At 42.3% G+C, this 24585-nt stretch overlaps 1 protein-coding gene across 5 annotated transcripts in view; it reads left to right on the forward strand.

Annotated features, from left to right (window-relative positions):
* The window catches only part of ARNT2 (aryl hydrocarbon receptor nuclear translocator 2), a 247304-nt gene that overhangs the window by 213504 nt on the left and 9215 nt on the right, over positions 1–24585 (forward strand). For 4 of the 5 annotated variants that reach the window (XM_033920572.1, XM_033920573.1, XM_033920575.1 and 1 more), the window contains one exon: positions 11102–11238. The exons of the other annotated variant lie outside the window; for it this stretch is intronic. In XM_033920572.1, coding sequence (XP_033776463.1) covers positions 11102–11238 — 137 coding nt within the window. The remainder of the gene's footprint in view (positions 1–11101; positions 11239–24585) is intronic. 5 annotated transcript variants of the gene reach the window in all.

Genomic DNA, 24585 nt, shown 5'->3' on the forward strand with positions numbered 1-24585 from the left:
TAGAAAGTTTTTAAACTCTTTCGCGTTTGTATTGTCCTCTTCATCTAGGTGTAAGTTTATGTCTCCTGCGATGATATTGTAAGAAGAACCGAGTGAATTGTTTAGGACAAATGCACAGAAGTCTTCTTTGGCTTTTGGCCAGCTTTTTGGTGGGACATAGAATAATATGCATGATAGGGATTCTTCTAGATGACGGTTGCTAATTTTACAGGCTTGAATTTCTAGTTGGTCGCTCATTTTGGAATCTAATAGTTCGAACTCAAATCCATCTTTAAGAATAATTGCTAGACCTCCTCCTTTTTTTCCCATGCGGTTTAGTGTAACATAGAAACATAGAAATAGACGGCAGATAAGGGCCAAGGCCCATCCAGTCTGCCCACCCTAATGTCCCTCCCCTACCATTGCCCTGTGAATAGATCCCTCCTCTTCTTTTGCCCTGTGAATAGATCCCACGTGACGATCCCATCTGGCCTTAAAATCAGGCACGCTGCTGGCCTCGATCACATGTAGTGGAAGACTATTCCAGCGATCAACCACCCTTTCTGTGAAAAAGAATTTCCTGGTGTCAGCTCGTAGTTTCCCTCCCCTAATTTTCCACGGATGCCCTCTTGTTGTCGTGGGACCCTTGAAGAGGAAGATATCTTCCTCCGTCTCTATGCGGCCCGAGAGATACTTGAACGTCTCGATCATGTCCCCCCTCTCTCTGCGCTCCTCGAGTGAGTATAGCTGCAATTTGTTTAACCGTTCCTCGTATGGGAGATCCTTGAGTCCTGAGACCATCCGAGTGGCCATTCTCTGAACCGACTCCAGTCTCAGCACATCCTTACGATAATGCGGTCTCCAGAATTGCACACAGTATTCCAGGTGGGGCCTCACCATGGATCTATACAATGGCATAATGACTTCCGGCTTTCGGCTGACGAAGCCTCTGCGTATGCAACCCATGACTTGTCTTGCTTTGGATGAAGCTTGCTCCACTTGATTGGCAGCCTTCATGTCCTCACTGACGATCACCCCTAGGTCACGTTCTGCTTCAGTTCTTGTAAGGATCTCGCCATTTAGGGTGTAAGTCTTGCATGGATTTTGACTGCCTAGGTGCATAACTTTGCATTTTTTGGCATTGAAGCTGAGTTGCCAGGACCTAGACCAGCGCTCCAGTAGGAGTAGGTCGTGCATCATGTTGTCGGGCATTGAAACATCATCTATTGTGCATTTGCCCACTACATTACTTAGTTTGGCGTCATCGGCGAATAATGTTATTTTACCCCTAAGCCCTTCTGCCAAGTCCCTTATAAAGATGTTGAATAGGATTGGGCCCAAGACCGAGCCCTGTGGCACTCCACTGATCACCTCCGTCATTTTAGAGGGTGTGCCGTTCACCACCACCCTTTGAAGCCTACCTCCAAGCCAGTTCCCAACCCATTTCGTCAATGTGTCACCTAATCCTATAGAACTCATCTTGTTCAGCAACCTGCGGTGTGGTACGCTATCAAATGCTTTGCTAAAGTCCAGGTACACGATGTCCAGGGACTCCCCAATATCTAGCTTCCCCGTCACCCAGTCAAAGAAGCTGATCAAGTTGGATTGGCACGATCTCCCTTTTGTAAATCCATGTTGACGGGGATCCCGTAGATTCTCCTCATCTAGGATCTTATCCAATTGGTGTTTTATCAGAGTTTCCATTAGTTTGCATACTATCGATGTTAGACTTACTGGTCTGTAGTTTGCTGTCTCCATCTTGGAGCCTTTCTTGTGGAGTGGAATGACGTTAGCCGTCCTCCAGTCCGACGGAACGCTGCCTTTGCTAAGGGAGAAGTTGAAGAGCTTGGACAGTGGCTCCGCCAGGACATCACACAGCTCCCTTAGCACCCTGGGGTGTAGGTTGTCAGGCCCCATTGCCTTGTTAACCTTGAGCCTTGATAGCTCACTGTAGACACTGCTTGGCGTAAACTCGAAGCTACTGAACGGATCAACTGAGTCAACCCTTGTCTGTAGCTGAGGGCCAAGCCCCGGCGCTTCTCGGGTGAAGACTGAGCTGAAGTATTCATTTAATAGTTGGGCTTTTTCCGAATCCTTTTCCACATAGTCTCCGTCTGGTTTCCTAAGACGTACAATCCCGCTTGAGTTTTTGCTTCGGTCACTGATATACCTAAAGAAGGATTTATCTCCCTTCTTGATGTTTTTTGCCAGAGACTCCTCCATGAGAAACTTAGCCTCCCTGACTGCCGTTTTGACGGCTTTTGATTTGGTCAAGTAGTCTGCTCTAGAGACCTGTTTCCCTGATTGTTTGTAAGAGATGAATGCTTTTTTCTTCTCCTTGATAAGGGCCGAAATCTCTGTAGTGAACCACTTCGGCTTATTGTTCCTTCGTTGTTTACTTACTAATTTAACATAGCGGTTTGTCGCTTCCTGTATGGTGGTTTTCAAAGTTGACCACATTTCTTCCACGCTATTTTAAAATTGTCTGGTAGGAGGTCAATTATTATTGGATCATCTTCTGATAGTAACCATGTTTCAGTTAGTAAAAGGCAGGATATTTGCTTGTTAATGATCCAATCATTAATTAGGAAGGCTTTACTCCTGACAGATCTAGTATTAAGGTATGCACAGGGGACAGATGTGGGTGTGATAGGTTTGGTAGCGGTATTGGTTTTGATGTGTTTTACTTGCCTTATTCTTTTTTTAAGGGTTCGTTGGTGTCTTCTTTTATTTGAGATAGCAGTAATGTGATTTATTATGTTTTCATGTGGAATAGAGATGTGTAAAAGTGAGAGATCCGGGTAGTTGATTGATTGTGATTGTGGGTGGAGGGAGTTAACATCTTTGATGTTGCCAATTAGCAGACATCAGGAAAATCAGGAGGAGATTCATGTTTGCAGGGTATGGTATTTCTTCCTAGCACAGAAGTGTAATGGTTTCCCTGTAAATTCTTGAGTTATTGTTTGTATGGTTGTTGACTGGATTGGTGTAGGTTTTGAAGGTGGTCCAAAGGGATATAGATCTTAAGCAGTTCTACAACAAGTCTCTAGTAATTACACATGCAGCTATCAGTTACTCATGCATTTAACAGCTATTTGTGTCTCTGATGATAACATATGCCTCAAAAATTCCTAAGTAGTCCTAATGCAAGACTTCACCAATTACACATACATCTAGTGGTTAAATTTTCATCTAGCAATTGTATGACTCTGATGGTAACATATGCCTAGCAGTTACATATGCAGGCAAGCAGTTCTTAATCACAGGATCAGGTCGATGTGCTCTCTGTAGTGGCGATGGCTGATCCCGCTGCTTGGAAATAAAAAGCAGGTAGTTATTGGGCGGAGCACAGATACTCGGCAGGATCGGGTCGATGGTCTCCCGATAGTGGTGGCTGATCCCTCGGCTTGTTTTTAAAAGAAAGCAGGCAGTTGATTCTCCCCAGCGGACTGCGGGGGGGGGGGGGGCGGAGCTCAGACACCCGGCAGGATCGGGTTGATGGGTTCCCGATAGTGGTGGCTGGTCCCTCTGCTTGTTTTTAAAAGAAAGCAGGCAGTTGATTCTCCCCAGCGGACTGCGGGGGGGGGGGGGGGGGCGGAGCTCAGACACCCGGCAGGATCAGGTTGATGGGCTCCCGATAGTGGTAGCTGGTCCCTCTGCTTGTTTTTAAAAGAAAGCAGGCAGTTGATTCTCCCCAGCGGACTGCGGGGGGGGGGGGGGGGCGGAGCTCAGACACCCGGCAGGATCAGGTTGATGGGCTCCCGATAGTGGTGGCTGGTCCCTCTGCTTGTTTTTAAAAGAAAGCAGGCAGTTGATTCTCCCCAGCGGACTGCGGGGGGGGGGGGGGGGCGGAGCTCAGACACCCGGCAGGATCAGGTTGATGGGCTCCCGATAGTGGTGGCTGGTCCCTCTGCTTGTTTTTAAAAGAAAGCAAGCAGTTGATTCTCCCCAGTTTGTCAAACAAGGTCTGCCTTTGCTGAAACTGTGCTGGCTGGTCCTCATCAGACCGTGTCCGTCAAAGTGATCAATGATGCAGTCCTTTATCAGCGCCTCTACCATCTTTCCTGGTACCGAGGTCAGACTCACCAGTCTATAGTTTCCCGGATCTCCCCTCAAAACGTTTTTGAAGATCGGCATAACATTTGCCATTTTCCAGTCTTCTAGAATCTTTCCCGATTTGATCGACAGATTGGCTATTAGTTGAAGCAGTTCAGCTATAGTCCCTTTCAGTTCCTTGATGACCCTCGAATGGATGCCATCTAGTCCCGGGGATTTATCGCTCTTAAGCCTATCAGTCTGCCTGCATACCTCTTCTAGACTGACATATAAACATAGAAATAGACAGCAGATAAGGGCCACGGCCCATCTAGTCTGCCCACCCCAATGACCCTCCCCTACCTTTCTCTGTGAATAGATCCCACGTGTCTATCCCATTTGGCCTTAAAATCAGGCACGCTGCTGGCCTCAATAACCTGAAGTGGAAGACTATTCCAGTGATCAACCACCCTTTCAGTGAAAAAGAATTTTCTGGTTCCCCGTGCAGTTTCCCGCCCCTGATTTTCAACGGATGCCCCCTTGTTGCCGCGGGACCCTTGAAAAAGAAGATATCTTATTCCACCTCGATGCGGCCCGTGAGATACTTGAATGTCTCAATCATGTCACCCCTCTCTCTGCGTTCCTCGAGTGAGTATAGCTGCAACTTATCCAGCCGTTCCTCGTATGGGAGATCCTTGTGTCCTGAGACCATCCGGGTGGCCATTCTCTGGACTGACTCCAGTCTCAGCACATCCTTACGGTAATGCGGCCTCCAGAATTGCACACAGTATTCCAGGTGGGGCCTCACCATGGATCTATACAATGGCATAATGACTTCAAGCTTACGGCTGATGAAACTCCTGCATATGCAACCTATGATTTGCCTTGCCTTGGATGAAGCTTGCTGCACTTGATTGGCAGTCTTCATGTTCTCACTGACGATCACCCCTAAGTCTCGTTCTGCTTCAGTTCTTGTTAGGATCTCGCCATTAAGGGTGTAAGTCTTGCATGGATTTTGGCTGCCCAGGTGCATGACTTTGCATTTTTTGGCATTGAAGCTGAGTTGCCAGGACCTAGACCAGCGCTCCAGTAGGAGTAGGTCGTGCATCATGTTGTCAGACATTGAATTTATGTCTGTTGTGCTTTTGCCCACTACATTGCTTAGTTTGGCGTCATCGGCGAATAATGTTATTTTACCTTGCAGCCCTTCTGCCAAGTCTCTTATAAAGATGTTGAATAGGATCGGGCCCAGGACCGAGCCCTGCGGCACTCCACAGATTACCTCCGTCATTTCGGAGGAGGTGCCGTTCACCACTACCCTCTGAAGCCTACCTCCAAGCCAGTTCCCAACCCATTTCCTCAATGTGTCGCCCAATCCTATAGAACTCATCTTGCTCAGCAACCTGCTGTGTGCTACGCTATCGAATGCTTTACTGAAGTCCAGGTATACGATGTCCAGGGACTCCCCAACATCCAGCTTCCTCGTCACCCAGTCAAAGAAGCTGATCAGGTTGGATTGGCAGGATCTCCCCTTAGTAAATCCATGTTGACGGGGATCCTGTAGATTCTCCTCATTCAGGATCGTATCCAATTGGCGTTTGATTAGAGTTTCCATTAGTTTGCACACTATTGATGTGAGACTCACCGGTCTGTAGTTTGCTGTCTCCATCTTATAGCCTTTCTTGTGGAGTGGAATGACGTTAGCCGTCTTCCAGTCCAACGGGACGTTACCCGTACTAAGGGAGAGATTGAAGAGCGCGGATAGCGGTTCCGCCAAGACATCACACAACTCCCTGAGCACCCTGGGGTGTAGGTTGTCAGGCCCCATTGACTTGTTAACCTTAAGTTTTGACAGCTCGCAGTAGACACCGCTGGGTATAAACTCGAAATTACTAAACGGGTCATCTGCGTCAACCCTTGTCTGTAGCTGAGGGCCGAGTCCTGGCGCCTCGCGGGTGAAGACTGAGCAGAAGTATTCATTTAACAGTTGGGCTTTTTCCGAGTCCGCTTCTACATAGTCTCCGTCTGGTTTCCTAAGACGTACTATCCCGCCTGAGTTCTTATTTCTGTCACTGATATACCTGAAGAAGGATTTATCTCCTTTCTGGATGTTCTTCGCTAGAGACTCCTCCATGCGGAATTTGGCCTCCCTAACTGCTGTTTTGAGGGCTTTTGACTTGACCAGATAGACTTCCCTAGAGTCCTGTTTCCCTGATTGTTTGTAAGAGATGGGTTCTGGTATGCTGTGTATATCCTCTTTGGTAAATACAGGCGCAAAAAATGTGTTCAGTTTGTCTGAGATTGCTTTGTCCTCCTTTAACGCTCCCTTTATTCCATGGTCATCCACGGTTATACCGCTTCCTTCGCGGGTCGTTTCTCCTCAATATATCGAAAGAACGGCTTGAAGTTTTTCACCTCCTTGGCTATTTTTTCCTCATAGTGTCTTTTGGACCCTTTTACCGCCTTATGGCACCTGCGTTGATGTTTGTGCTTATTCCAGTTTTCTTCCGTTCTTGAACTTTTCCATTCCTTAAAGTTTTCTTGTCTCTGTTCGCTTCGTTCACCTCTACAGCGAACCACGCCTGTTCCTTGTTCTTTTTCCTCTTGGATCCCTTGTTGATACACGGTATATATAGATTTTGCGCCTCGGTGACTGTGTCATTAAAAAGGGACCAAGCTTGCTCTAGCGTTTTTACAGTGCTTATCCTCTTCTTAATCTTCTTCCCCACCATGAGTCTCATCCCTTCGTAATTACCTTTTCGGAAGTTCAGTGCATATTCTCAACAAATGGGTGACCTCCAAGCTAACCAGAATGGGATGGTGGGAGTGTTGGCAATTCAGGAGAATAAATTTTGCAAAACTACGTGGCCATCCATTATTGTCTGGAAAAAGAATCCAGACAATAATGAGAGGAGAATTTATGAACCGAGTGACTTTGCAGATTTCCTCAATAGGAGTAGATCTAAGGAAAGCTACAAATGCCCCCATAGCTCTAACATTATGGGCTGTGACTCGACCTTCTAGATGCAGTCCAGCCTGAGCATAGCAGAATGAGATGGAAGCAGCCAACCAATTGGAGATGGTTCTTTTACACACAGGATGTCCCAACTTGTTTGGATCGAAGGAGACAAAAAGTTGAGAAGATCTATGTGGCTTTGTTCTTTGTAAGTAGAAAGCCAAAGCACGCTTGCAGTCCAGAGTATGAAGAGCTGTTTCTCCCAGGTGAAAATGAGGCTTTGGAAAAAACATTGGAAGTACAATGGATTGATTTAGATGAAATTCTGAAACAATTTTTGGTAACAATTTAGAATGAGTACGGAGGATCAACTTATGATGGAATACTGTGAAAGGAGGGTTCACTACTAAAGCTTGTAGCTCACTGACTCTGTGGGTAGATGTGAAAGCAATGAGAAAAACTACTTTCCAAGTGAGATATTTCAGATGAGCCATAAGCATTGGTTCTAATGGAGGCTTCATCAATCTAGCAATAACCACATTAAGATCCCAAATCACTGGAGGCAGTTTGAGGGGTGGTTTGACATGGAAAAGTACTTTCATAAATCGGGAAACCACAGGATGAGCAGAGAGGGGTTTCCCCTCTAGTGGCTGATGAAAAGCAGCAATTGCACTAAGATGGACTCTAATGGATGTTGATTTGAGGCCTGATTGAGATAAATGAAACAGGTAATCCAGAACTGAAGACAAGGAGGTAGACTGAGGCTCCTTGTGATGAAGAGTGCACCAAGTAGAAAACCGAGTCCATTTCTGGTTGTAACACTGTCTGGTGGAAGGTTTTCTGGAAGCCTCTAAAATGTCTGCTAAGGACTGAGAGAAATGTAGGTTGGCAGTTATGTTGAAAGACACCAAGCTGTCAGGTGCAGAGACTGCAGGTTGGGATGCAATAAAGCACAGTTACTTACCGTAACAGGTGCTATCCAGGGACAGCAGGCAGATATTCTCACAACCCACCCACCTCCCCTGGTTGGCTTCTTAGCTAGCTATCTGAACTGAGGAGATGCGCACCCTACGTTTTTCAAGCAAGTTTGCTTGTGAAGCTGTCCACATCGGGGCTCCATGGTTGACGTCACCCATATGTTGAGAATATCTGCCTGCTGTCCCTGGATAACACCTGTTACAGTAAGTAACTCTGCTTTTTCCCAATTAAGAAAGGCTGTTCTCTACTCTCTCCCATTAAACTCAAATCTATCCTGGTACAGACAGTCCATACAATTAAGCTCTTAGGAATTGCTTTTGATGACAATCTCCTTTCACGAACATATAAGCACAGTTGTTCAAAAATGCTTCTACCGTCTAAGAATGATCTGTTCCTTATCTAAACTTCTCGACCACTCTGCTTTAAACACTCTTATTCATTCTCTGGTCATTTCCTATTTGGACTACAGAAATGCTTTATACTATGGAATCATCAAGAAAGAGTTAAGACGTCTACAGATAATCCAGAATACTGCCATTAAAATCATTTATAAGGCCAAGAAATTTGACCATGTAACTCCTCTTCTAATTAAAGCTCATTGACTCCCTATTAATCATCGAGTTACATATAAATCACTGTTGTTGACATATAAAACTAGAAAAACAAGTCAGCTGGAATTTATCAATAGACTTTTGATTCCATACACTTCATCACACACCCTTCGATCCTCTGATCAAAACTTATTAGCTATTCCATCACTGAGCCATAAAAATACTAGGAGAAATACTATCTTCTCCGTGGTTGCTCCCACCCTTTGGAACTCAACCCCAAACTCGTTAAGAGAGACAACCACCCTTGAGAAATTCAAGACGTTCCTCTTTAAAGATGATTTCCAAGTTTAGCTGTCCTTATAAGGATTTTTAAACTTTTCTTAGTCCATTTCTTTTGGACTTACATGTTTATTACCCCGTCCTCTTGTTCTTTCCCGGTTTCTTCTCTTTCCTTAAAATTATATTGTAGTTCTCCCTATTCCCTTTTGTACCTGTTTTTCCAGTCTTAATATAATCTGTCTTGGTGTCCTGTTTGTTGTCCCTTTATGTTAATTGTTTTTTAGTATACTATTTATTTTATTCTAGTTTTTATTGTACAACCACCTTGAATTACATGATAGGTGATATATCAAATTTTTAATAAACTTCCAGTGCATCAAAGCTTCCACATTGTATAATCTCAAATCTGGGTGTTCAAACCCTCCCCAGGCTTTAGGCATAGTGAGGCTTGCATAACTGATGCACACATTTTTTGAGTTCCATATAAAAGATCCTATTATAGAACAAAAGTGGAGAATATCTTGCCCTGTGTGTAATAGATAAAATAATTTAGGTAGCATAACTATTTTCACTAATGCCACCCGTCCCATGAGTGAGAGGAAGAGCTTGCCATCTGTTGTAGGATCGTCTAATTTTATCTGTGATGTCTGTTACATTCCACTGGTACAACGTCTTGGCATTTGGGCTTAGGATGATTATCAGATATTTGAGATAGCCCTTGGCAAGACCCACCTCCAAGTTTCTGTGCCAGTCATCCATCTCCTCTACACAAAGGGAAGGTCTTATGTTTTGTCATAATTAATATGTAGATCCATGAAGCTACCACTTGCAGCAAAAAGGCCATGATCATCTTCATACATTGTTGGATTTGCGGGATATAAATATTTTAAATAAATAAATAAAATGTGATCCACATTTTTAATATATAAAAGCAAATCATTTGCAAACATACCGATGCGATACTCACATGTTCCCACCTGTATCCCCTGGATCGACATATCTGCTCTTAGCTTAATAGCCAAGGGTTTCAGGGATAAGAGGAACAACAGGAGGAAGAGTGGGCAACCCTGCCTAGTGCTCCTATACAGTGCAAAAGATTCTGAAAGACAGCCATTTACAACAAGTTGGGCTGTAGGATTAGAGTATAACCCTCTTATCCAGGTCACAATATCTCCTTTAATGCCAAACTTATTCATTGTCCAAAACATATGGCTCCACAAGATCATGTCAAAGGCCTTCTTGACATCTAGACTTATAATAATGGACCTACCTTTGGCCTCCACTTTGGCATGCAGTACAGATAGGACTTTTTTTTTAAATTCTTTATTCATTTTTTCATCTTACATCAAGTGTATAATTAATTAAAACAGTTGAACTTGAAAAAATCACTTGAATTTCTTTCAATAATATCATTGAATACATAAGTTTACTCCCTTCCCACCCACTCTTCACACAACACTTTTAATCAAAAAATATCACATTCATATAAATATTCTTTCCTATTAAACAAACCTTAGTAAAATCTAGACCAACCCTCCCCCACACACATTTGCAAATGTACTTTCAGATACAGATAGGACTTTTAATAAGTTCATTGATGCATAGTGCCCCGGTACAAATTCCACTTGGTATGTATGGATAAGCATGAGTAAAATTTGGTTCAGACAGGTGGCCAGGATATTAGCTAGTAATTTATTATCCTAGTTTAGGAGAGATATTGATGCACCTAATGAAGCGCTGAGGTGGGTAGATCTTGGGCATGACACAGTTATACACACTATTTTCTGCGTGGTTTGTGCAACTAGGTATGAGCATTTCTACTGGCTCTATAGCTAGTGTAAGTGGTGACCCTAAATTGTGTGTGTGTGTGTGTACTCTGGAATTCTAGATCGGAAAATAGGCACTGGGGTCATTCTGTAAAGAGGGAACAAAGAACCTGCACAAATGATCAGGATACCAGCATGTGCACATGCTCATAAATGTCGATATTTCTAAACTAAATGCAATGGTGCTTCTTTGAAGGTGGGGTGGAGTCTGGGTGAGGCACACAGTTACATGTGCATGTTTTGCATCTAGATGCAAGCATTTTCTTCACCAGCGTCTGAATTTTATGCAGCTATTTGCACAACTACATTGTATTTTATGAAGGGGTGCTGCTGAAAATCCATTGAGAGGGGTCCTATGTTTGTTGGCTGCCAAGAAACGTGTCAGTCTTTCTGAAGATGCAGCCCATCTTCCACATTCAGCTGCAGCTAGCTTTTGGGATGGTGTTTAGTGCACAGGTGATAATAAATACAAATACCTTGTTGTTGGAATTTTTTAGCTGAGAGTGGACAAAGTGGTGGCCAGTTTCCAGGAAGACCTTCTGAGGTTTGGTCTCAGTGGCAAAGCCAGCACCATAATCAGCAGAGCAGTGAGCAGCACTCGCACCAGCAACCTGCTCAGACAGAAGTGTTCCAGGTAACCACGTGTTATATTTCTTGTTATGACAGATCTGGAACACAATGGAAACTTAGCTGTTTGTTATCCCAAAAAGGTTTGTTCCTCTTTTTCTGCAGAACAGTGTTTTCCCATGCAATATCTGCAGAATATCCTATGATTATATATATTATATGATATATATCACTTCACTTAGGAAAATGCTAAAATAAAAAAAAAGTGGGATGAGACAATGGACTTTCCACAATAAAAAGAGCCAAATACTTATATAAAATAAGAGTTTATTATATCCATTCACTGTAATCTTGATCCGACACAGCACTGTGTTTCAGCATAAAGTACACCTGTATCAGGGGGTCACATATAATACAATATAAAACAGAGACAAAATATATATACATATAAACAAATCTGTATAGGGATCTTGCTGACTCACTGGAACTTTACTCTCTCCCACCCACCTTCCCCACACCCCACCCATCCCAGGGTTTGCAACTCATATATAGACAGCCCAATAATCAAGAAGTCTCAGAAGAAGCGCCATCCCTGGAACAGACCCTAGGTCCATCAAGTCCAGCGATCCGCACACGCGGAGGCCCCGCCAGGTGTATCCTGGCATAGTTTTGGTCCCCATATCGCTCTAAGCTTCTCGTAAAGAGAAGTGCATCTAGCTTACCCTTACCCATGTCACTTCATGCCACTCATAAGGAGATGTACATCTAACTTACCCTTAAATCCTAGAACGGTGGATTCCACAATTACCTCCTCTGGGAGAGCATTCCAGGTGTCCACCACTTGTTGCGTGAAGCAGAACTTCCTGATATTTGTCTTGAACTTGTCCTCCCACTATGCTTCAGCCCATGTCCTTTGTCCGTGCCACATTGGACATTGTAAATAACGTTTTTTCCTGCTCTATTTTGTCGATTCCTTTCAGTATTTTGAATGTCTCGATCATATCCCCTCGTAGTCTCCTTTTCTCAAGGGAGAACAACCCCAATCTCTTAAGTCTTTCCTCATAATCCAGGTTCTCCATACCTTTCACCAGCTTTGTTGCTCGTCTCTGCACCCTCTCTAGCAGTTTGATATCCTTCTTTAGGTATAGAGACCAATGCTGGACGCAGTATTCCAAGTGTGGTCTGACCATCGCTCTATAAAGCGGCATTATGACTTTCTCCGATCTACTCGTGATTCCCTTCTTTATCATGCCTAGTATTCTATTCGCGTTCTTCGCTGCCGCCGCACATTATACGCCTTATGATGAAGACCACATACCATTTTAGTAGCCTTCTTCTGGACTGACTCCATCCTTTTTATATCTTTTTGAAGATGCGGCCTCCAGAATTCTACACAATATTCCAAAGTCTTATACAGGGGCATCCTACTGGCCATACCTCTCCCTATGCAACCTAGCATCCTTCTAGCTTTTGCTGTCACCTTTTCAACCTGTTTGGCCACCTTAAGATCATCACATACAATCACACCCAAGTCTCTCTCTTCTGTCGTGCCCAAAAGTTCTTCATAAGAATATAAGAACATAAGAAATGCCTCCGCTGGGTCAGACCCGAGGTCCATCGTGTCCAACAGTCCGCTCACGTGGCAGCCCAACAGGTCCAGGACCTGGCAGTAATCCTCTATCTATACCCCTCTATCCCCTTTTCCAGCAGGAAATTGTCCAATTCTTTCTTAAATCCCAGTACCGTATTCTGCCCTATTACGTCCTCTGGAAGCGCATTCCAGGTGTCCACCACACGTTGGGTAAAGAAGAACTTCCTAGCATTCGTTTTGAATCTGTCCCCTTTCAACTTTTCCGAATGCCCTCTTGTTCTTTTATTCTTTGAAAGTTTGAAGAATCTATCCCTCTCTACTCTCTCTGTGCCCTTCATGATCTTGTAAGTCTCTATCATATCCCCTCTAAGTCTCCTCTTCTCCAGGGAAAAGACCCAGTTTCTCCAATCTCTCAGCGTATGAAAGGTTTTCCATCCCTTTTATCAGACGTGTCGCTCTCCTCTGAACCCTCTCGAGTAACGCCATATCCTTCTTAAGGTACGGCGACCAATATTGGACACCATGGACATCTTCTCTCGCACCAAGCAGCATCATGGGGTAAAGACCTAGAACAATTGCTTTCGCCCACTACTTCCGCCTCTTAGTACAATCCTCCATCCTCAGCATATTGGACTATTGCAACATAATTTACTTGTGCACCACAAAGAAAACCATCAGGAGACTTAGGATGATCCAGAACACTGCTGTCCGCCTCATATTCGACCTGAAAAAATGGGACCACATCACCCCCTTCTACCACAAACTCCACTGGCTCCCACTAGAATCCAGAATCATATTCAAATTCGCCTGTATTTGCTACAAAACAATATTTGGTTTATCCCCAAGCTACATCACCCCTCACTTTACCCTAAACTACAACTATAAGACCTCCCGCAAAATCCAACTCTTCGCCTACCCCTCCCTAAAACTATGCCACTCAAAAAAATTCCTTGACAAAACCTATGCCTTCCAAGCCGCCAAACTAAACCCTTGGCTGGCCCAAATGGTCCTCAAAGCCCACAACTACTTCGACTTCAGAAAAACACTTAAAACCCACCTATTCCGAGAGCAAGACCCTTAAAGTCCCTAATGCCCCTTCCTTCAATCCTCCTCCTCCCTCCTACCGAAACTTCTCCCCCCCCCCCGGTCTCCCTCCTCTCCCCCCTTCTTGTAGTTCGTAATTCTATGATCAATTTGGAATGTAACCACTTGTAACTACTTTCTCCTTGCTATTCGCAACTCTATGATCAATTTGGTATGTACCCATTTGTAACTACTTTCTCCTTGCTATTCGCAACTCTATGATCAATTTGGTATGTACCCATTTGTAACTTCTTTCTTCTTGCTGTTCGCAACTCTATGATCAATTTGGCATGTAACCTCTTGTAATTTGTTCTAATCAATGTGAACCGCCTAGAACTCTTCTGGGTATGGCGGTATACAAAAATAAAGTTATTATTATTATTATTATTACTTATGAGGAATTTAGGAAACGTCTGGTACAATCCCTCGTATTAAGTCAACTTGACTACTGTAACATCGCCTACTTAGCAATCCCCCAAAAGAATATGCGACGATTACAACTAATGCAAAACACTGCGGTCAGACTAATCTTCGGTCTAAAGAAGTTCGATCATGTGACGCCATACTTCAAACAGCTACACTGGCTGCCGATGGAAGCTCGTGTAAAGTTTAAGTTCGCCTGCCTCTGTTTTAAAGTTTTCTACGGTCTAACCCCTAAAAACATCACTGACCTATTCTCCTTCTCAGCCAACAAACACAAGAGAAGCTCCCACTCGCACTTCGTTTCTCCCCCGGTTAGAGGATGCAAACTAAAAAAAACACCATGAGCATCTTCTCTCACATCAGGCTGCTCTATGGGGTAAAGACCTAGAACAACTCCTATTGCCCACCACTTATGAGGTATTCAGGAAACGCCTCAAAACTCACCTATTCCTGAAATACCTAGACAGCTGACCCACTTCCCTCCTTCCCCTCTCTTGCCCTTTCTCCCCATTGTTCCCACATCCCTTAAGTTAACTCAACTTGTACGTCAACTCAACTTGTACCCCACTAATCTTCTGTAAACCGCATAGAACTTAACGGTATTGCAGTATATAAACTATTATTATTATTATTATTCCTAAAGTATCTAGACAACTGATCCTCTCTTCTCTCTCCCCTCTATAGCGATTAACTTGTTCTATTGATCACTCTCTCCTCAAAAATGGATTTCCTGTCCTATTAACCCTCTTTCTTCCTCCCTTCTTAAAGTCAATCAATTTGTACTTTTGCTTAATCTTTGTAAACTGCATAGAACTTCACGGTATTGCGGTATATAAGCTGTTATTATTATTATTATTATTACTCCAGATGCGGACGCACCATCGCCCGATACAACGGCATGATAACTTCTTTCGTTCTGGTTGTAATACTCTTCTTGATTATACCTAGCATTCTGTTCGCTCTCTTAGCGGCCGCTGCGCACTGTACCGTCGGCTTCATTGTCATGTCCACCATTACCCCCAAGTCCCTTTCTTGGGTACTCTCATTCAATAACATCCCTCCCATCATATAGTTGTACCTCGGGTTTCTGCTTCCCACATGTAATACTTTACATTTATCAACGTTGAACTTCATCTGCCATCTCGTCGCCCATCCCCTAGTTTGTTCAAGTCTCTTTGCAATTCTTCGCAGTCCTATTTAGTCCGAACTCCACTAAATAGTTTGGTGTCGTCCGCAAATTTTATTATCTCACACTTCGTCCCTGTTTCTAGATCATTTATGAATATATTAAATAGCAGTGGCCTGAGCACCGAGCCCTGCGGAACACCACTCGTGACCCTCCTCCAGTCCAAATAGTGGCCCTTCACCCCTACCCTCTGTTTCCTACCCGCCAACCAGTTTCTGATCCATCTATGTACGTCTCCTTCCACCCCATGGTTTTTCAGTTTCCGGAGTAGATGTTCATGAGGCACCTTGTCAAAGGCTTTTTGGAAATCTAGGTATATGATGTCTATGGGGTCTCCTCTGTCCATCCGTTTGTTAATTCCTTCAAAAAAGTGCAATAAGTTAGTTAGGCACGATCTCCCCTTGCAGAAACCATTTTGGCTGGTTATCAGAATTTCGTTTCTTTCAAATGTTCATCGATGTTTTCTTTTTTTTTTTTTTTAATTTCTTTATTCATTTTATAACTTACATCAAGTGTACAGTAAATATCAAACAATTATAATACAACATCACTTGAAAATCTACAATATCATACAAGAAGTTTTAACCCCTACCCCCTTCCCAAATTCATATACAACTAAAATATACCACATAAAAATAATATCATTGATGTTTTCTTCTATCAGTGCTTTCGCCATTTTCCCTGGAACCGAGGTCAGACTCACCGATCTGTAGTTTCCCGGGTCACCTCTTGATCCCTTTTTAAAGATGGGCGTAACGTTGTCTATCTTCCAATCCTCCGGGATCACGCCTGTTTTCAGGGATAGGTTACAAATTTGCTGCAGTAGTTCCACTATCTCCTCCTTTAATTTCTTCAGAACCCTTGGATGGATTCCATCCGGACCCAGGGATTTGTCAGTTTTTAGTTTTTCTATCTGCCTGCGCACATCTTCAAGGCTCACTTCCATGGATGTTAATTTTTCTGCTTGATTTCCATTGAAGAATTGCTCAGGTTCCGGTATGTTGGTTGTGTCTTCGTTTGTAAATACAGACGAAAAGAACATGTTAAATCTTTCCGCGACTTCTTTCTCCTCCTTCACCACTCCCTTCCTGTCTTCCTAAACTGAACCATTCCCTCGAGTTTTTGCAGCCCAAATGCATGACCTTGCATTTCTTAACATTAAATTTTAGCTGCCAAATTTCAGATCATTCTTCAAGCTTCACCAGGTCTTTCTACATGCTATTCACACCATAAAGCGTGTCTACTCTATTGCAAATTTTTATATCATCCTCAGAGGCAAATCTTACCCGAGAACCCTTCAGCAATATCATTTATAAAAATGTTAAAAAGAATAGGCCCAAGCCCAGAACCTTGAGGCACACCACTGGTAACATCCCTTTCCTCAGAGCGATCTCCATTGATCACTGCCCTCTTGCCTTCCACTCAACCAGTTCTTGACCCAGCCCATCACTTTGGGACCCATCCCAAGGGCACTCAGTTTATTTATTAGACGTCTATGTTGAACACTGTCAAAGGCTTTGCTTAAATCTAAATACACCACATCTAGCGCACATCCTCTATCCAATTCTCTGGTCACCCAGTCAAAGAAATTGATCAGATTTGTCTGACAAGACCTACCTCTAGTGAATTCATGTTGCCTCCGGTCCTGTAATCCACAGGATTCCAGAAACTTGACCATTCTCTGTTTTAAAAGTATTTCCATTAATTTGCTTACCACAGAAGTCAGATTTACCGGCCTGTAATTCCCTACTTCTTCCTTACTTCCACTTTTGTGGAGAGGGACCACATCCACCTTTCTCCAGACCTCCCAACTCTAGAGACTCGTTGAAAAGGTCAGTCAGTGGACCTACCAGAACTTCCCTAAGTTCCTTCAGCACCCTAGGATGTACACCATCCGGCCCCATCGCTTTGTCTACCTTTATTTTAGCTAGCTCCTCACGAACACAATCCTCTGAAAATCAATCATAGAAACATAGAATAAGACGGCAGAAGAGGGCCGGTGGCCCAACATGAATCCTCCCTCCCTGGTGTACCCATCCTTTATGCATAACTCTGTAGCACCCCCACCTGTTTGTCCCATCGACTTTTAAAGTCGAGCATGCTACTAGCCTCGACCACATGGCGTGGAAGTTTATTCCATCGGCCAATCACCCGTTCGGTGAAGAAGTATTTCCTGGTGTCACCATGAAATCTTCTCCCCTTAAGTTTTAGCGGAAAAAATAATTCTTCCTCCACTTCAATGTGACCCGTAATGTATTTGAATGTTTCTATCATGTCCCCTCTTTCTCTGCGCTCCTCGAGAGAATATAGGTGCAGTCTGGTTAGACGTTCTTCATATGTGATGTCTTTAAGTCCTGAGATCATCCTAGTGGCCATTCTCTGGATCGACTCCATTCTCTTCACATCTTTTTGATATTGTGGCCTCCAAAACTGGACACAGTACTCCAGGTGAGGTCTCACCATGGATCTGTATAACGGTAGTATGACTTCAGGCTTTCGGCTGATAAAGCTCCTTCTGATGCAACCCAGCATTTGTCTAGCCTTTGCTGAAGCTTTCTCACCTGATTGACAGCTTTCATATCTTTTCAGATGAGAACTCCCAAGTCCCTTTCTGCAGTGGTTCTCTCTAAGTTTTCACCGTTCAAGGTGTATGTTCTGCACAGGTTTCCGCTCCCAAGGTGCATTACTTTACATTTTTTGGCATTAAAGTTAAGTTGCCAAGTACTGGACCATTGTTCCAACAAAAGCAGGTCCTTCTCCATAGTGCTGGGCCCGGTTGCTCTGCCCACAATGTTGCATAGTTTAGCATCATCAGCAAACAATGTAATTTTGCCTCGAAGTCTCTGAGTTAGATCCCTAATAAAGATATTAAATAGCATCGGGCCTAAGACCGAGCCCTGTGGCACTCCGCTGGTCACCCTTGATGTTTTTGAGGGGATACCGTTCACCATTACTCTTTGAAGTCTGCCGCTAAGCCAGTCTTGCACCCATGCTGTTAGTGTTTTTCCTAGTCCCAACGAGTATAACTTGTTCAATAACCTACGGTGTGGAACACTATCAAAAGGTTTGCTAAAGTCTAAATACACGATATCCAGGGACTCACCCCCATCTAGTTTTTTCGTTACCCAGTCAAAGAAGCTTATCAGGTTGGATTGACAAGACCTTCCCTTTGTAAAGTCATGCTGGTGGGGATCCCTTAATCTTTCATCATCTAGGAATGTGTCCAATCTGTTCTTGATCAACTTCTCCATGAGTTTACTCACTATTGATGTGAGACTCACGGGTCTATAATTTTCAGCTTCTGACCTGCATCCCTTTTTGTGGAGTGGGATAATATTGGCGGTTTTCCAGTCCAGGGGAATTTTCCCTCACTCAGGGAAAGATTGAAGAGCACAGCTCTTGGAGCGCGCACAAGATGGACGTGTAATCGCGTTGCTCCGCTCCCCCAGGCAATAATTTGGAGAATAAATATACCTTGTAAAAGATTTCTACTGTCGGGTGAAGTCAGTCTGAGGTCGGAAGATGGCCACTACAAGGCAGACGAAGATTGATGCGGCTTTTGTGGCATCGGGCACGGCGAAACGTGTCAAGCATGATCATGTGACACCGGCAAAAACTGCACTTCCGGAGGACGATGAAATAGATAAAAAAGAAGTGATGGCTGCACTAGAAAATATACAAAGAATGCTGCAAAAGAATACGGAGTATATCCAGTTAAAAAGGAAGAAGTTGTCAGTATAAACAAACAATTAGAAATTGCGAATCAAAGAGTGACTACGCTGGAGCATAAAATGGAGCAGTTGGAACTAACGGCGGTTCAGTTTAAATCTGACAGTAAAGTCATCTCAGAGCTGCAGAAACAGTTGGAAAATTATGAGAATCGTGGACGGAGGAAGAACATTAAAATCATCGGGCTGGCGGAAAATTTGGAAGGGGAACATCCGATACAATTTTTGGAGACCTTAATACCAAAATTATTTCAACTGAGCTCAAAACAACCTATTGAAATTGAACGGGCGCATAGAATTCCGTTCCAACAGTCAGAAAGCCAGTCAAAGCCCAGACCGCTTATCTTTAAACTTTTAAGGTTTCAGCAAGCCTTCAAAATCCTGAGATTGGCAAAAGCGGATAAAAACTTGAATTACAAAGGATCAAAATTACTCTTTTTGCCAGATTTTGCAAAGAATATTGCAGCTTTAAGACAACAATTTCTTCAATTAAGACCGCAGTTAAAAGAGAAAGGATTCAAATATGGATTGTACTTCCCTGCAAAAATGAGGGTATCGTATGGGAATAAGTCAATATATTTTGAGGATCCACTGAAATTGAAAAACTTTTTGAATAATTCAGAGCCAATGACTATGTAATGGGATAAAAAGTTTTTGGAATCAAAAACATATTTAGCATGAATTGCAATATTATTGGGTACTAGTCTTATAGCCCGTTACATTAACGGGTTCTAGAATATATGTGTGTGTGTCTCTCTTTATTTCTTTCTCTCTCTCTCCTTAGCCGCTTTCTTTCTTTCTGTCTTTCTTTTTCCTTGGCTGTCCATCACCACCCCTTGCCTGCTCACCCTGTCCATTCTCCCTTCGTTTTACCTCCCCTGTGTCCACCACCACCCCTTCACTGCTCTCCTTATGCAGCAGCAGCCCTTCTCCCTTTGTTTTACCTCCCCCCTGTCCATCAGCACCTCTTTCCTTCTCCCCCTGTCCAGCAGTAAGCGTCCCTTCCTTTTTCTCCCACCCTCCTCCTTCTTATCCCTATGATACACTTACCTTGCTCTGCCCCTGATCAGAGGTTCCCGACAGTCGCCCAGTTGCACCCATTGGAAAAGTTACTTCTGCCGCATCCCGCACCCCTTCTGACACGACTCCCGCTGTCTTTCTTTCTGTCTGTCTCTGTCCCTGGCCCCCTTTGTCTGTTTGTCTTTCTGTATATCTCCCTGTCCCTGTTTCTTTCTTCTTTTCTTTCTGTCTCCCTTCCTCCCTCTGTCTGTCTGTCCAAAGCAGCATTCCCCACACCAGTTCCCTGTGCCTGCATTAGCGTTTCCTCTACCCCCTTTCCCTTCCCACATTCACGACTACAAACGCGGGCCCGAGTCCTTTGCCGCCGCCCCCCCTTCCCTTCCCGCAGGCCCGACTACACATGGCGATTCAAACAGCATGTGCAGCAGTCTTCACATGCTGCTTCGGGTGCTTCTACTGCCCTGATTTACTCTGGCACGTCCGGAGCAAATCAGGGCAGTAGAAGGGCCTGAAGCAGCGTGTGAAGACTGCTGGACACGCTGCTTAAATTGCCAGTCGGGCCCGCGGTAAGGGAAGGGGGGGGCGGCAAATGAGTCGGGTCCCGGGCAGCGGAAAGTTGCTGGGCTCCTCGGTGGGGGCGCTGAGTGGCCGCGATCCCTCTCCTCCCAGACACCCCCCCCTCCGCTGGAGGAACGGATATCGGCGGTTACAGCCGCTGGCTTCGGCGTCTTCTATCCACTGCGGCCAACCCTAGCGGAAAGAGGAAGTAGTCAGAGAGGGCGGCCCGCAGTGGACAGAAGACAGCAAAGCCAGCGTTCTCTTCATTTAAAAGCGGGTGAGCCGGCGAGAAGGAGGAGGTGGTGGTTTTGGCAGTGAGTGAGGGCGGGAGGGGTGAGTCGCCGGCTGTGCTGTGCTTTCCCGATCGCAGTGGCGCTGCTGTTGGTGTCAGAGGTCACCGCCTTGGTGGAGAGTAGGGAGGCTATTGTGAGGTAATACACACGCATGCGCACTCGTGCGGCCACATCCCAACAGAAAAGGGATCAGGGAACACGCTTGTCGCGAGTGAGCATGCGCGGGCTAGCATTTTATTATATAGATGCTTTTGCAAATCTGATTTAATGCTAATGATTTGTGAGAATGGATTAACTCTTCTTTTCTTTTTGTATGTTTTTATGATATGAATTTTGAATGCATGTTGATTGGGATTCTTGGTATAAATGTGTTTATGAATTGCATATTTTATAATAACTTAAAGGGTTTATAGTTAATATGCTATGAAATAAAAGGGTGGGTTAGGTGCTTATTTTAAGAAAGATCTTATGTAAGAGATATGAAATTAAGATATTTATTTAAGAGGATTTGTTTAAAACAGATGAATTAATTTTAAATTGATGAAATGAAAAGTTTATATGAATTGGGGTTCAACAGATGAAATTTCTGAATATGAGAAACTAATTAACTCCATAATTGATATGTTTAGTATTGTTATTCTATTTATGGGATATATATTGATTATAAAGTATATGATTTATTTTTTTATATTTAGAATATGAGGATAGATCATTTTAGTATATAGTAAGGGTGCATATGACATTACTAAAATAATAAAATATAATATTACTGAGGAATGTAATTCTAAGTGGATTAATTGGAAATTTACATGAAGTTAGGGATAGGTGGCTGTAAACATGAATTGATAATTTGATAAATTATATATATTGGATATGAATATTTGGTCATTTTAGAATATGAGATATGTGAATTTATGTAATTGATATGATTTTCAGGGTCATTTTTATCATTTAAGGTATATGAAATGGTGTTATGATATAAGTAAGTTATTATATTATATTTATAAAATGAGAGATAATTTATAATAATGCCTGGGGAGGGTTGTGGTTGCATATCCTATGCGTGTTTCAAGTTTATCCATTTTGAGGGGAGGGAGGGGTGGGATGGGGGTTGGGGGTTTATTCAAATTTAAGGGAAAGGAGAATTTGTTTGATGGGGGAATTATATCATATTTATTTATGTCATGGATTTTATTTGAAGGATGGTGTCTGATCAATTTAATTTATATAAGTTGGAGTATCATTGCTGGTATTTACATGTGATTAAAGATGGAGACTAAGTTTTATTCATTAAATGTCAATGGCCTGAATCACCAAATTAAAAAGAAAAAAATGTTAAATTTCCTTAAAAAGCAGCAGGCGGACGTATATTTCATTCAAGAGACGCACTTATCAGTAACAGAATCTAAAAAGTTGGAAGGGGGCTGGATTTCAAAAGTATTTTTTGCCCCAGCAAATGGGAAAAAAGTTGGGGTTGCTATTTTAATTAATAGGAAATGTTCAGCTGATTTTAAAATGATAGCAATGGATCCCTTAGGAAGATGGGTACATATTAAAATGAGCTTGGGAAATAATACCCTGGACTTGATTAACATCTACGCTCCTAATACAAATCAAATTGAATTTTTCAAGAACCTACAACTAATTTTACTCCCACTGGCTACTTCTAATTTAGTGGTTGCCGGAGATTTCAATGCTGTAATGGATCCAATTATGGATAAAATTCCAAGTAAAGTTATGAAATCATTAGGGTTAGATAATTTGGTACAATCTTGTGATTTAATAGATATATGGCGTATTCTTCATTTTAATGATCGGGAGTTTTCTTTTTGTTCACAGGTCCATAATTCTTTTTCAAGAATTGATTATATTTTTGTTTTGAACAAATTAGCACAGGATGTAATAAAAGCTATTATAGATCCTATCCTGATCATGGTGCTGTATGGATTGAGTTAAAATATGAGGAAAAAGATTATTTTAAGCCTGTTTGGAGATTTGATAATTCTTTGGTTGCATATTCAAATTTTATTGAAGATTTTAAATTAAAAATGATTGAATTTTTCCAAATTAATACAACTGATGATATTAATATAGAAGTGTTATGGGATGCGTTCAAAGCAACTATGAGAGGTAATATTATTTCATATTCGGCTTATATTGGGAAAAAATTTAAGAAACAATTTTCTGATTTAGAGTAAGAAATTAAAATTTTGGAAAGTAAATTAATTAATAGATGGGAATGGAATACATTGCAATTATTATTAAAAGCAAAAGCTAAGTATAATGAGATTTCTTCTAAATTTGTAAGGAATGATTTGTTTTCTCAACAAACTCAATATTATGGTAATTCAAATAAGGCGGGAAGGTTATTGGCAAATTATCTTAAAGCAATGAAAAGGAAAACAAAAATTATTGTAATAAAAGATAAGAATGGATAGTCACATAATAAAATTGAACAGATTCTAAAACAATTTTTTAATTTTTATAAAGATCTTATTCTTAGCCTTATAGAGATAGAGAAAAGGATGGATTAGAGTTTTTGAGCTTAATTAATGAGCCACAAATTCCTGAACATATAAAAGGAAGTTTAGAAGAACCTATATCTCTAAAAGAGTTAGAAACAGCATTGAGATCTCTTAGAGTTGGATCCGCTCCAGGTGGTGATGGTTATACGGTAGAGTTCTATAAATCATTTCAAATTACTTTATTACCTTATTTGTTAAAGTTATATCAATACCAACTGACTAAAAGTTGTATATCAGGTACTATGACAGATTCATTAATTATTGTCTTACCAAAACCAAACAAAGATCCTACTTTGGTATCAAACTACAGGCCTATTTCGTTAATAAATGTAGATGGTAAACTTTTAGCCAAAATATTGGCATTGAGATTGGCTAAAGCTCTTCCTTTTATTATTGATACTCACCAAACAGGATTTGTTGCAAGAAGACATTCTTCTAATAATACCAGATTGGCTTTTCATACTTTAAATTTAACAAAGAACATTCAAGATCCGGCATTCTTAATTTCTTTAGATGCAGAAAAAGCCTTTGATAGAGTTGAATGGACTTTTATGTATCAGGCATTAGAATGGTTTGGTATAGGAGCTGGTTTTATTCAAATGATTCAGACATTGTATAGCTCCCCTGGTGCAAGGCTATATATTAATAATAATTTATCAGATAGATTTGGCTTGCAGAGGGGGGTTAGGCAGGGTTGTCCTCTATCTCCTTTGCTTTTTGATGTTGTTTTGGAACCCTTGTTGATAGCCATTAATCAGGCAAAGGGGATACAAGGTATTCCGTATTCAAACTGGGAATATAAACTCTCTGCGTATGTGGATGATATTCTGCTTTATTTGAGGAAACCAGAGACTACTATTCCATGCTTGCTTGAATTGATTGATAAATTTGGAAAATTTTCTGGATACAAAATTAATTGGAGTAAGTCTGAAGTCCTTCCGCTCAATGTCCATTGTACCAAAGGATTATTTACTTCATTTACATTTGTTTGGAAAGAAGATGGATTA

The sequence above is a fragment of the Geotrypetes seraphini genome, chromosome 14 (assembly GCF_902459505.1).
Source record: "Geotrypetes seraphini chromosome 14, aGeoSer1.1, whole genome shotgun sequence".
Taxonomy (NCBI): domain Eukaryota; kingdom Metazoa; phylum Chordata; class Amphibia; order Gymnophiona; family Dermophiidae; genus Geotrypetes; species Geotrypetes seraphini.